At 35.8% G+C, this 14,927-nt stretch overlaps 1 protein-coding gene across 2 annotated transcripts in view; it reads left to right on the top strand.

Annotated features, from left to right (window-relative positions):
- Nucleotides 1-14,927, top strand: part of CPEB2 (cytoplasmic polyadenylation element binding protein 2) — a 53,987-nt gene that overhangs the window by 24,360 nt on the left and 14,700 nt on the right. The window contains exons 5-7 of one of the 2 annotated variants that reach the window (XM_082760283.1): nt 6,778-6,801; nt 10,505-10,675; nt 12,255-12,344. In XM_082760283.1, the coding sequence (XP_082616409.1) occupies nt 6,778-6,801; nt 10,505-10,675; nt 12,255-12,344 (285 nt within the window). The remainder of the gene's footprint in view (nt 1-6,777; nt 6,802-10,504; nt 10,676-12,254; nt 12,345-14,927) is intronic. The other variant, XM_082760284.1, reaches the window with a different exon arrangement.

Genomic DNA, 14,927 nt, shown 5'->3' with positions numbered 1-14,927 from the left:
TATTCTTTTTTGTTCCTAAGCACACGAGCATAACATTCTCCAAAGCTCTGCTAAAAAACTATTATACTCAGACGTGAATTAGAAAAGGAAGGCCAGAAATGCATGCTTTTCTATCTTGTGTGGATAAATGGTGAACTATATACTTTTTATTACACTTCTGTGAAATAATATTTTATTTTTGTGGGTTTTTTTTTTGGAACTGGCTTTGTCAAATAAGTTTCTAACTGCAAAATATGCTGAAGTTAGAGTTCATGTTCACGTTCCTCTCCCAGTAGGTCAAACTTCATGAACATCTGCTACTCAGTGAAGGCATGAACTTTAGCCTTTGTTCAAGGCTAAAGAAGGAAGCAGAGCTTGGTAATCCATCTAAGTCAATAATAAATCAGGGGTTTTGCACACAAATGTTTTCTACATCGGGAAAAATTAGAGCTGTAATACCACAGCTTCACCAGATAAGAAAAAGTGGAATCTGTTGTACACAAAGCAACTACATGTTTGTTATTGACTTCTAATTATTGGATAATGGTGGGTCTAAATGTTACCAGTAAAGACTTAATTATAAAAAAGTACAAACAGAACAGTTACTTCAGGTTTGTGGGTCTGTGGAGCTCCTTTTTGTTGTTGTTGCCTTACACTTTTGCACAGTCACTTACACTTGTGCAATTCGGTATAAATTGTAAAACAAACAAAAAAAAACATCTTCCACTTTGTGACACTGTAAGTAAATGTTTAAAATTTTAAGGATATTTCTATTGGGTTGTCCATCCACTAAAAATAAATCTCACGCAACGGACATTTGAATAATCAGCTTCTTTGGTATTGGATAGTTAAGATAATGGAGTACCTTGGAAAGTAAAAATAGCTCTTTACTACTGAAATCAAGTTTATGCTTAGCCCACACAATCCATATTCCTGATTTCTGGTTGGAAATTAGATTGAATATGGATTTGCTTGATGTTAGGACATTTACAACAGCTAACTTTCTGTATTTAACTGCACCTCTACAGCCTATGCTACAAGCTGGTTTGCTCAGGTGGTATCTGTTCCGTTGTGATTACCTGCTGATTTACAATGAAACATTAGGTGGGAAGGTATTAATATTGAGCAATCTCACGAGCATTTACGAGAGAAAATATTTCAAAGCAAGAAACATTTTAAATTTGTTTGCTTTAATGCTCAGGATGGTGAGCTCTTTTTGTAGTACTGCATGCTGAAAGAGTAAGTGGGAAGTGTTGTTACACTACGGAATATCAGGGGAAAAAAAGGTGGTTGCTTTTATTGGTGACACTGGAAAAAGGCATCTCTGTGGTGACAGACTAACCTGAAAAGCCAACCACAGAGATAGAGTATTTACTAAAAGTACCTTGGTTTGTTATTAATGCTGGTGGGAAGCTAGCACTCAGTGAAAGTTCTGTCCTTTTTAAAAGCTTCAATACTACAAACAACCTTCGGTAAGTGTGATAAAAATAACAATTTAAGTATCTAAAAGGCAGGTGCTGCAAAGCGTAATTTTTAGGTATGTCCCATAGAATTTGATTCAGAGCCCTGTTTTGGACACTGAAGTTCTCTGTAATGCACATGGAGAGTGCAATCGTATACAGGTGGGGGCAACCTGAAGTTGGAGCTTCTAAACTGGAGCTACTTGCAGCTAGAAAACAGAAACACTAAGAATGACTTCTGGGAAGTCATGGCTGCTTCAGACTCGGTCACGACCTGTCTTTCTTTGTAAGAATTGAAGGGCTTTCTCCAAATGTGTGGTGAAGAGAATCACAGCTTGAACACTTGTTGAAAAGCTTGCAGACTTCAGTTTCCTCTGCAGAAGAGGATTCAAACAAATGTTTCACAGTATCCCTTTAGTTGGAGCTTGGAGGGAGAAACACAGAAGAAGAGAACTGATAATCCATAGATTTGGAGTTATCCCTTATTTTCTCATTTAGAGTTGTGGTCACTACCAGGAGGAGCAGCAATGCCAGCCATTCATAAAAGCAAAGCAGTAACATTTTAAAGATGTGGGACACATCTTTGTGTGCTCCAACAGCGGATTTTAGTAGACTTCATTTTAGTACCCTCGTATCTCTGGATCCCAGTAAGGTTCTGACATGAGCCAGGCTGGAATTCCTCAACCCTCTTAAGACTAAACACTTCTAGATAAAACTGATTTTTAGCTAGTTTTTCTCTTCTTAAGTGATAGATAATTTTCCAGCTCATTTAACACGTACTTACTGAACTGTGCCTAATATTAATATTTACAGTTTTCATTATTTAAAATAATGAAATGAACCAAAGGAAAGCTGATTTACGTTTTAATAAATTATATATCTGATAATTATATATCTGTTACAGCTCAAGCTGTAAAAAAGAGTAAAAACTAAAAAAATGGGTTTTTAATGACCTCCCTCAAAAGTCAGGAAAAGATATTGTGGAATGGTTTCACTTGAGTACATCTTTAATTGTCAACTCCATCTTAGAATCCGTCTGTACCAACTAATAATGCAAGAGTCCAATTTGTTAGGGTTTTGGGTGATTTTCCCTATTGTAGGGTTCCCACCTTTATAGTTTTAATGCATTGAATTTTTTTTTAATGACTATTGAAACCTACTATAATTCACCATTCAGTCAGTTTAGGAAGGGAGCGTTAGACTTGCCATCACTTAGAGATACTTATAGTTGGTTGTGCTATGAAGAAAGGTGTTCTGCTTCAAAGAGAAGTTACTGAACTTCCTAATACAGGAATCGCTGGATAAGATTCTGTGGTCTGTCATGCATGCCAAACTTGAGTGGTCATCATGAATTCTTTCAGCCTTAAAATCTAATGGAATCTGAATAGAATTTAGGCACCCAAATGCAATAGAATACAGTGGGAATAGGCACCTGCCCCCTTTACCCAATACTCTTGAAAAATTTCAGCTATAATTATTGATGGGTTTCTTTAAATGACAAATAAGTATTAACGAAGAATGATTCATTTCTTCAGTGTCCCCATCTGCTCATGTAAGTCAGGACTGTTAAGGACAAATGGTATTTTATCTTAGTTGATATCATAAATTTCTGAGTTGTGTTTAAATATAGGAAGTTGGTCTAGTAGGTCTTTTTTTTGTTAAACAACATAAATAGTTTTAAATCAGCTCAGCAGTTTCAGTTACTGAAATAAGTGCATATTTGATCTCTGGAGTGTAATTCAAATACATGTCTAAACAGAAATGATACGTTGACTATCTGCATGATAGCACTGCTCACAATTTTGCAAAAATATGACATCAAGACCATATAAATATAATGGCAGAAAAAGTGTTTACTTCTGTCTGCCATATCTTTATCTTTGAGCTGATTTAAGTTGCAGAAAGATTTTTTGGTGTTCTTTTGTTTGTTTCTTTGACAGGTTCTAGACTTACTAGTATGCAACTTAAGGGATGTAGAAGCAGAATTTTTTAACTGCAAGAAGAGGGAATATTTTTGTTAACTACAGCAGTTAAAGTTGGAAGGTTAAAAGATTATTGGGTTCCATTCGACATATAATCCTTCTTGCATGTGCTACCTAATTCATGTTTTCTGAGTGTATCCCTTGCACTTTCTCACTTACATGAAATCTGTCAAAGTTTCTGGCTAATTAGGTTATCTGCCTTTACAGAGTAGAGGATACAAAATTATTTCTGTATGACTTACTCTTTGAACAAGTTCAGGAAGGAAGGAAGGAAGTATAATCTCTCATTTTTTTGCTGTCATAAATCAAGTATAACTACAAGTGACTGGCCTTCCCCAAAGGGCTGTCTACCCTGCAATTATTTATTTTTCTAAACACAGGCACTAATTATGTAAATTTATATATTAAATCCATATTAAACATATATAGTAAATACATATAAAACTATATAACTATATCTCTAAATATATATATATATAATGTGTATAGTTACACACCACATATAGGCAAGCATGTACGCTCTGAAGGGCATACATACAGTATGTGCATGATATTTTAATAAATAGAGAAAATTATTTCTGATATTTTATAATTTCTCATTGCTCACCTTATAATAGAAGTTTGTTTTTTTTCAGTGGGACACTTTTCAGAAGCAATATCTAGCCTTTGAAAGAGGCTATTTTTATAGAAATATTTATACAGGGAGATTAAAATACTGAAGTTTCATGAAGCTAAAAAGGATACCTTTAGTTCAATACCGTATTTGTAGTGATTTGGGAAGCAGTCTGATGAGAGCCTGTAACCTTCAAGGCTTTGTAGCTGTTGTTATTAAAACAACTTATCCACTGTGGTCATAAACTCTGGATAAAAATAATCAAAAATAATGAGTTGCAAAACCATAGGGGTTGCTATCAGTGGTCACATTTATTGCAGCAGTGCCTACAGATCATCTGAGAATGGGAGCAAAGTTTTCTAGACTTTATAGACTCAGTGACAGAAAATCCCTGCCCAAACTAGTTTACAACCTAAATGGACAAAACAGGTAAATATTAGGAGAAAGGGGGGTTGCCATATGAGTAAAGTAAATAATGTGACAACATCAAATACAATTATTTTTCTATTTTCTCTGACATTATTGTTTTTGCCTAAGCAAAGAATGCACAGATGAACTTCGGAGTGTCATTGTAATTTCTGTTTGTATTGCAAAAATACTATTTTAAGCTGAATTGCATTGTGGAGGGGTTTTTAGCATTTTAATAGCCCTGCTGTGTTTATCCCTAAATTTACTGATATTTTAAAACACACAAAGAAAAACAGTTCAGGTGTTCTGTAACAATATATTTTTTGTATATCAGATTGCCTTAACTATGAATATATAAGAAAATAGCTGAGCTGGTTTTGTTGGCAAAAAAAGGAGCAGGTCTAGAAGAAAAATCACTAAGGCTTGAGCTAGAAATGCTTTATCAGTATGCATTTGTTTAGTATTCTTGGAGAGGGAACATGCCACATACTGTGGGTGTGAAGCACTTGAATTTTCCCTGATTACTCCAGTTTTATTGGGGGGAGAGAAGAGCACAGGGTGTTGGACAAGGGCTTGGTGACGCCGCTGCTAATGCTGCCTGTGAGTCACTGTGTCCAAGAGTTAGAAAAGATCCCTACATGCTGCAGCAGCAGCAGAGCTGCTCTCATGTCAATGCCTGACTTCAGATGAAAACAAGTCTGAAGTTAGACATTAGTCCCCCTGTGCTGCATCAACTGATAAGAGAACTAATCACATCCTCTGTTGAAGAATATGTTGCTTTTTGTGGATGCTATTTTCATATGGGAAATCTGAATTTAGGTGTTCCCAGTCTTGTTGAAACTGGGATTTTCTGGTGTTGGATCACTAATGAAAGGTTGGAGGGTATGAAAAACTTTAAGCAAAAGACTGTTCTAATCCATTGTGATTCTTTCAGGTGGAAGAAAATAAATTTGAAAGCAAGTTCAGTGCAAATTGGCTAGGAATATACTGAATGTTGTGTAAGAAATAAAAAGTATTAAGGGAGAAAAATGCAAGAGAGATTCTCAGAATTCCATAAGCAATCCACTGAATTCCTAGTAGGAAAAAATAAAGAGAATAAAAAATATATATAAACTTTTTAAAAAATTTGAAAAATCCCCATGTAAATGGCAAATACCAGCAATATAAGGATTCAATAATATGGAAATGGGACAGTGAACTTAATTCATGAGTCACTGACTTTGTGAGGCTGCATGCCTATCAGTGTCTCAGAACCAAAGCTGCATTTCAGGAGAGATCAGTGCGTGGAGTCCCAGTAAAATAAATAAATAAAAAAATAATGGGAGGACAGAGTGATCTGTGTTCATGAATGTCACGGTAACATGGTTTCTAGTGATCTGTGTGGATATTTAACTGCAGTGCTATAATGATTAAAGTAATCTTTCTCAGCTACAAAGTCTGAGAAACAGGAATTGAAAATACTTTGTGGAAACGTAACTAAAAATTACACATAGCTTGATAGTTTTTGTATTAGTAATCTGCCTATTTTTAGTCGCCCAGCCTTCAAGCTGAGGAGCAGTCAGTGCAGTCTGCTGAACTGTAGCTGTAAGATCCCTTTAAGAATCTTGCAAAACTCAGAAGTTAGGAAAATCTTGGATTTACTTGCAGTCGGTCAGAAACTGTTGCTTTGCCTTTGTGCAGTATTTGTGATACAATGCCATTTCTTGTGACTTGTGCCCTGATTTTGTTTGCTACCACAAGGAGTCTTTTGTTTCAAACAAAACCTTGCGGTTAATTTTCTGCTAGGTCTTTTCATGAAAAAGGAAGGTCATGGCTTATAGCATTTGCATTGTCACTGCGAAGGACTGTACAAACTGTTCCATGGACCAGAATGTTTCTGTGATTAATTTAATGCTGGCTACATGCTTTTTAAAGTAATATTTTCCTTTTTTCAGTTGCAGTGCCCTGCGTGTTATTTAGACACTTCTGTAGGATGCAAATTGTGTTTGAGGAGATGAATTTTAAAGTTACCACATTTTATGCTTCTGTAATTAACGTGAAGTTAAGACCAAGTATAAAGGCACATTGAATAATCAACATTTGTGCAATGATATCGCTGTGTTTTATAGTATATTCCTTACAGCTGCTGCTAACATCAGTTTAGTAGTAAAATAGTGGGATATTTAAGTGAGACTTCAGTTTATTTGCAGTCTAATCTACAATTAGCAGTGGCAAATACCAATGCAGATTTTTATTTATTGCTCACCCACATAGTTTTTTGTATGATAAATATTTTCATATGTGGGCATAACACAGTTGTTTGACATTTTACAATTTGTCCTTTGTTTACATGCAGCAAGGAGTTATGGGCGAAGACGAGGTAATTCACTTCTGTTTGTTACAGTACAATTAATCCTGATGGAGCTGTTACTGATCATTATGATTAATTAATCCAGATTGTTGATTATAAACGCTTATCTGCATGTTTCCTTAATACGGGGGAGATGGAGGGTGTGAGGGGTGCAGTCTGGATTGCTTTGATCATTGATCTCTTTTTTAGTTTGAATCTCTTCAAACTAAACTCTCTTTCGGAGTTTGAATTCCAATTCCCTTAATCAGTTAAAGCTCTGTAGCTCTAATCATAATTTCGTTCATGCTAATGGTAGCTGCTTGCAGTTGTTGCCCCCTTTAAAAATATACCGTTTGCTGGTTGTTCTAACTCATCTCCCTTTGCTTCTGTGTAAGTGATAGTGTACAGAGTAAAAGCTAAGAATACTTCATAAACTTAGGAAGAAATCTAGTGAGCAGCCCTTGGAAACGGTAAATAGATTTTCATAGTATAAATCAATATATGTTCACTGACCCCAGAAAACCAATACTGAATCAGCTGTATGAGAAAGTCACCAGTGCTTGTTACAAAGACAAGGTAAAGTGTGCAACAAATCATCAAGACCTTGATAGCTTCCAATATTCACAATATACACAGAATTTCTTGCCTATCTGCCTTGATCTTGCATTGGTTCATAACGGGTTGCTCAGGAGGCCCATTTGAAAGAATAATGATGTAGACCACATGTAATAGCACAACTGTCTTTGGAAAGTTTCTGGTAGACTTTGCTTAATCCTTTTCACTGTCATAAAACAAAAAGAAACGAGTATTTAAAAGGGCTTATCCTTTTAATTCAGTCTTTGGGAGAAATTGGAAAGCCGAGAAAGTGACCTTTTTGCTTTCTTCAGACGGGAAGCATTTAAAAGTGGAGAGGAGGGAGAAAGAAGTGTTTGGAGTCAAACAGAGCATGCTACACTGAGTGTGTTAATCCATTGTCCTCAATGTCATCTTAGCTCTCTGAGGAGCTGCAGTGCTTTTGGCAAACCTTTTCCCCACATTAAAGAAAAACTGATCTCACTGATACCTCTTTAAAATGTTTTCTGATGGTTTGATTTGTAATGGAAACAGAGCCTTAGATTCTTGTTGTCCTTAGATTTTAACACTGGTCTGTGGGGAAGAAAATAAATTACTCTGAGGATTATTATTTTGAGTTTCTTTCCTATATATTTGTAAGTCAGAAATTGAATTATCTAAGAGTTACTTTGAGAAACATAAAAAAATAATTTTCATGGTCTGAAGAGATCATAGAATCATCAAATGGGTTGGGTTATAAGGGACCTTAAAAATCATATAATTCCATAGGCTGGGACAGGTACCTTCCCTAAGTATAGATTGTGTGTCTGTGCCTTTTGTTTACTTGTTCAAAACAAAGGGGGAAAAAAGAAAAAGAAAAAAAGCAGCTTTTGTGGCCATATTGTAACCAACAAGTTAATTAGGATTGGCATATTTTTGAAAGAATATGACCACTTCTTCATATATGCATAAGACCTGATCATCATTCTTATAACTGCAAGTTTCATAACTTGAAACTCACATCAACGCTACTTAGCTGCTGCAGTCTTTTCCTTTTTGGGTCGTCATAGCGTGGTCCTGTTCCTCTTATGTCTAAATATATCATTTGCAAGAAGAATCTCCCTAGCTGCCTCTTCCAGCTGCGTTAACCTTCTGTTTGTCCATTGCTTTCTGCCTTTGCTGCCCCATCGAACACAGGCTACGTGCTTCCAGTTCTCAAGGTGCTCTCCTGCTCCTGTTACCCAGCTGCTGAACGCCTCCTTGTGATAGCCAGCAGGGATGCCATCTTTTGCTTCCCACCGTATTAGGTTATTTCCAAACACATCACCGTTTTTAATGGAAGGAAGGAGCACGCTCCAATTTCCTGGTTGCTGTGTTCCCCTCTATCAGATATGCACTTTAGACATAATTGCGAAATGCCACCATAAAGATATCACAGTCGCTGGCTTTATTAACACAGTACAGTCCAGCAGTCCTGCTTCTGTTTTGGGATCCACGTGATGATTAAGTTTAGTTCATTTCTATCATCTTGTGTTTTCATTCGGTGTTTTTGATGTGCTGTATTTTTATAGTGGATTCAGATATCAGCTTAGGGCCTACAGGCGTTATTACCACAACGTGGGTCATTAGTCATGACATTTGCTCTCTCTTCCTCCAGCCATGTCTTTAAGCACTTGATCTCACGTGGTCTCATGGAAATTAACGGCCTTCCTACTGCTCTCATCCCTAGCTGATCTGCACAATTTCTGCAGGTGTCCCTAGGGCCAGAGGTGGGATAAAAGGTACAGGTTGCAGTACGAAGCACAGCTAGGATACTGCAGACTCCAGTGTCAGGAGCCCACTGCTTCTGCCTATCTGTTTGCAGTGGGTGAACTTGGAATAAATTGGGTATTTGAGGTGGAAAATGAACTTGTCTCTTATCTCCCAAAAGTGTGCTAGGTTGTTTTTTTTTTTGGTTTTGCTCTCTTCTTTTGTTTTTGGAAAGCAACGGAATTCCAGAATGCTTTAAGTAATAATGACTTAAAAAGTGAGAGAGAACCAGAAAAATTGCATTTCAGAATAAATGCTGATGTGGGTATTTATTTTTCTTCACAAAAGTGTTTCTTTTTGGACTTTCTGCAGTTCAGACTAACTTCTGAATTTGAAACTGTTATTAATCCTTGTTGCACTAAAGCAGTGAAAGTTTGAATAACCTGAATTCATAACCTGACCTTCGGGGTCTTCTGTTTTGGAGTTCTCTAAAATTTGCAGATATGAAAGCGGTTATGTGTGTGAAAGTAGGATGGAAATACCATGTTTGCACTCCCCTTTGCCATCTGTGTGTCAGTTTTGATCACTTTGCAATTGCAAAGGCCTCCTGTGGGCTTCTTGGATTTCACAGTTGCAACTAGCTTTTCAGTTTGAACATTCGTTTCTACTGGGGAGAGACATAGAACAACAACCCCTGGAAAGCCTGGTTTGCCTTGTCCTTAGAAAAGGGTAACTCTGTAGTCTCACTGCAGACTGCTACATGTTAGGAAGCACCAAAAGGCTTCCCTTTGCAACTGTTGTAAAATTGAGAGCCAGTATAAAACAGCATTGACTCATTTTTCAAGTGTTGCATTATGCACATTCATTAAAATTCTCTCCTGCTTTCACAGAAACTGATCTGTTTGTGCATTATCAGAATCAGATAATTTCAAAAGAAAAGAGAAATCATACCTATTTGAAATGTCCTACTGTGTATATACTTTTTCATTTCCCTCAGGTCACTTAAAGTGTAATTTTTAGACATGCAGTAGTCATTCATGTGATAGAAGCTATCACTTTAACCTGAAGCTAAACCAAAGGCAAACTAATTAAATTCACTTAAGCAGCCCTTAATATGATCTCTTTCTATGTAAGACCCTCTATTTAAAAACAAATTATTATTATCTTACTTGATGCAGCAGAGTAACTTCAGTATACCGTAGTATGAGGTATTATGCTTACAGAGATGTCAATCTGGAATTTCCTTTTTAAAGTTTTAACATATTCTTCATTATCTCAATTTTTCTTAAACTAATGTATACTTTTCTAATTGCTTGTTGTTTTTATTTTTACCTTCAAGACTGCTATTCCCCCATTGCCCATTCTAAAATTACATAACTAAGTACTTACACAGAATTGTCTTAATATATGTTGTTATTTTTTTCTTTTTAAGGCCGTTCTTCCCTCTTCCCAATAGACGATGGTTTGCTGGACGATGGTCATAGTGATCAAGTCGGAGTGTTGAATTCACCTACCTGCTATTCAGGTCACCAGAATGGAGAAAGAATTGAGCGTTTTTCTCGGAAAGTGTTTGTTGGAGGTCTTCCACCAGATATTGATGAAGGTGAGCTAGAAGCAAATGAAGTTTGGAGGGAGCGAAAAAGAGAAAAAACTAAATGAGTTAACGAAAGTAATCCACCCAGCAAAATAATGTTGTATAATAGGCTACAACTAGCCTCTTCTTGTTTTGTTTTTAATGAGATGAGTATGTCGATGGGTATGTTACACTTAGTATCGCTTGATGTCATCCATTCCTTTTGATTTTGAGAAGTTCTATTCATTTCTGATTCCACGCTTGTGGATTGCAGAGTTCCATATGATGCCTGGAATTTGTTGCTTATGCTTACTTTGCAGTGGTATGAGGAATGTATATACCTTTCTTATACAGCTGAGCCCTTCATAGCATCCTCTACCTCTACTTTTTCATCTGTTCACAGGAAATGCCTATTAGTAATTGAATTTCAAACTCTATTTTACCTGAGCATCTCAGAAGTGGTTTAGAAAAGTTAATATTATTCCTGTTCCGATACAGAGAAACTAAGCCAGAGGAAGGTCAAGTGGCAAAGCCCTGTGTAATGCATTGAATACAGAAGATACCACGGAAGTCCAGATTATTATGTGATGCAATTGGAATTGCTTTGTATAATAGTGCTGATTTGAAGTAATCATGCTGTATAATACTAGGTTTCTCCTGTGCAGATAACTGTAAATTGTGTGCTAGCTTTGTAATGTAAACAGAAGTCCGTTTACAAGGTTCGTTGTAATCCTAGACAAACTTGCATACCAAATAAACTGACTGTGGTTAATTATCTTTCAGGCATGGGGAGACCGTATTTTGGTTTCATCTTCATGACAATGCTCTCCGGAAACGTACTAAATGATTTCTTTTAATGTACTTCAGCTTTTTGGTGCACTTCAGCTTCAAACTCAAAAGTGCACTGTTGCTTTTAATACAAATGCTAAACACAGACACATGGAGATACCTTTTCTTTCTTTCCTGTTTATATGCTGATGACAGGATGCAACCGAAACAAATAGAGTATATTTGTGTTTGCTGAGTTACTGCTCTTGTCTAGTTTAGGGTCCTGTTATTTTTTCTCATGACTAAGGTTCTTGCAGGCAGTGACAGGAAGCAGCAGCTGGTGTAGAAAGACATCATGCAGGGGCGTAGTAGATCCCGCAACAGGCCTGTTCATGGTTATATTAGAAGCATTGCAAAGTGGATGATTTTAAGTTTCAGTGCACAGTATCTGCTGGAAACTATCATGCTGATCGTGGTACTTATTATCTGAATATCTGCCTACAAAGGTCTGGAATGTGGATCACTAAACAACAAATTATTTTGATCGTATTCAAACCAAATCCTGAATATAAAAAGGTAACACCAGTTTTCACCACTGCCTTCACTTGTCCACATCCTTCTGAAATCAGCTGTTGCCGAGCAATTAAAAAAAAAAATAAGCATAAAATCACCAGAAACATTTTGTGTAAATATTAACACTTGGAAGATGTTTCTATTTACGTTTTTTGCTTCTCTTTTTCCATGAAATGTCAACCTTTGCTAGAAATGAAGATCACTTGATAATACTTCTTCATTTAGTTATGTCGTTGATTTTAATTTCAACTCTTGTGCCTCTTTTCAGATGAAATTACTGCTAGCTTCAGACGATTTGGGCCTTTGGTAGTAGACTGGCCTCACAAAGCAGAAAGCAAGTCCTATTTTCCACCAAAAGGTAAGAGAGTTGGAAGGTGTTGACCAGTCACTGAGTGCAATTCTTAATCTGGGAAACTATCTCATCTTTTTCCAAAGGGTATAATGCAATCCCTGTGAACAGTTAATTCTACAGTTTTAGTGCATGTTCAGACAAGGCTCCTTTACATACCAAGTATAAAATAGAATTATTTTAGTGCTATGCCTTGTTCAGTGCAGGTCCACTGAAGAAGCTCCCATATTCTCATTTCCCAAATATTAGATCAGCATAATATTGTTGTATGTATCATTAATTCTAAGGTCTGTATTTGCATTTCTAATTCCTAAAACTGAAATTTGATGAAATTTTAACACTAAATCTTAGATTAATTTTTTTTTTGTAGAAAGTTACAGACAGTATTCAGAAGGACGTATTTGAGTATATTATCAAAATATTCAGTTTCATGTTTATTTCAATTTTAAGATGTGAACCTCCTATTGAAATGCTAATTATCTTTATTGAGAACTAGGTAAACAGTGATTTTAGCTCTTTTTAGTATTGCTCTTTGAGTAATATTCAAAATCTAATCTTAGTGTTCAACAAGCTATTCTTTACATTTAAGTAATCTAAATTATATAGCTTATATTAGTACATATAAAATAAATGCAAAAATCTGATCCAGAAGTTATTCATTTTGTAGTAAATGCAGCCATTCCTTACTTCCTTGGAAGTAATGAATATGGGCATACAATGCCTTTTTAAACTGATTCTTCAGGTATTTATCTGATCATCTATGCTGCCAAAAAGACAGGAATATTTTCCCAGATCGTCATCTGAAGAGTTAGGAAAGGAATTGAAAGTATTTGAATAGTTATTATGAACACCATATGGAAATTCAAAGACAAAGAGACTTTGGCTTTTTTCATTGTCAGCCTGATACACAAAACTACTGTCTACATAAATTTAACTGTCCTAAGGAGTGCATCTCCTTCTATAATATACCAAGAGAAATTCTTGAGGAACTGAGGGAGAGGCAACTCACAGAATTTTTGATGAATATATTGAAGAGGGAAGGTCTAATATATCGCTGAAAGGAACAAGTTCTGGCAATAATTTCAAAGGAGACAGTCCTGTCTCAGAATCTGAACATCTTAAGGATACATTTCCAGACTTCCTTGTTTAATAAAGCTTTAATAAAGCAGTTGGAAAATGTATTATTACCATAGTAAATATATATATATTTATGTATATTCTGAGCAGAGCTTCTTAAAAGCAGAGAATGTAGATTAAAGCTGATTTAATTAAAATTAGTCTCTTGATGTAATTAATTCAGAAACATATACAAAGTGTTAAGTTGATTTCACATGATTAACTTAATCATTAACCTTATTTGAAATTTGATAACAATTAAAACTTGAATCTAATTATCAGTTTACTACAGTATTCAGCATTGCTTTGTAACATGACAGTAGCCTGGTACATTTAAAATACAGCGTAGGTTTCTCTTTGTAGCTACACTGGAAATATAATTTACCTTTAACTGTTGAACTGTGTTTATATCTGGTTCTTTCACTGCACCAGATAGGAACTGTGATTATTTTGCTATAAAATATCATAGAAATTTGTCTTACATATTTGAGTGTTACTTGTACAGGCAAGAACTGTGTATATATATTTAATAAGATGTCTAAAACTGCTAAATATAGGCTAAATGCTAAGAAATCTTTGAGCCTGACCAGTAATTACCAATATAAGCAACATATATTAGCAGAAGGACTTCAATTTTTTTGCACTTTTAATCTTCAATGACTAGTTTATTACCCTGCATGGAGCTAATCCATCTATTTTTGTCCAGTCTCGTTAGGTATTTGAAATAGTATTACTCTCCAAAGACATCTCAGCATTATCTGGTTCTGGGCTATTCTACGCAATAGTATTCTCTGTGGTGAAGAGATGCAGCCTGGTTTTTTGTTATTCATTTGTTTTGCTTTTTTTTTTTTTTTTTTTTTTTTTTTTTAATATTCTTGTTAAGTTTTCCAAGCTGTGCTTCCTTCCAGGCTCTCTGCTTATGGAAAGTCCTGAGGGAAGGCCAAGTTAATAATAAGTATTTCTTTGCTTGAAGAAATACAAGAAGTGTACTGATCTGTCAAGGCTGGCTGCCTCCTGAGAAACACCAACTGTCTTTTCTTAACTAATTACATTTTGTATTGGTTCACCACAAAATTGGGCCTGAAGAAAGCAGGAATTTAGAACACTTCACACTAACTTTAGAAGGAAACTCCTTTGTGAAGCAGAAAAAAAGAATGATTATGTTGAGATCAAAGTACAAAGTCAGTAAGTGATCTGCCAGCTGTAATCAGGAATTCCTCCCCATCTACCTTGTCACTGTTTATCATAACTCCTGTTATTGGTGAGTTGGCAAATACACTGGTTTATGAAACCTCACACGTGTTCAAAGTGACCTGCTGAGGTGAGGACTCTGTTCTCACGGAAACGAAGCTCACAACCACGCGGTGCCTTGAGGATATGCTGATCCAAAGAAGGCCTTTCAAAGTAGGACCAGTTAGTTGTTCGTGTGTTCTTTACTATTTACAGTCTATATAACACGAAGGATAATCTGTTCTA

The sequence above is a fragment of the Aythya marila genome (genome assembly GCF_965140915.1).
Source record: "Aythya marila genome assembly, chromosome: 4".
Classification (NCBI taxonomy): domain Eukaryota; kingdom Metazoa; phylum Chordata; class Aves; order Anseriformes; family Anatidae; genus Aythya; species Aythya marila.
Note: the sequence above shows the minus strand (reverse complement) of the source record. Positions and strands in the feature narration are given on the sequence as shown.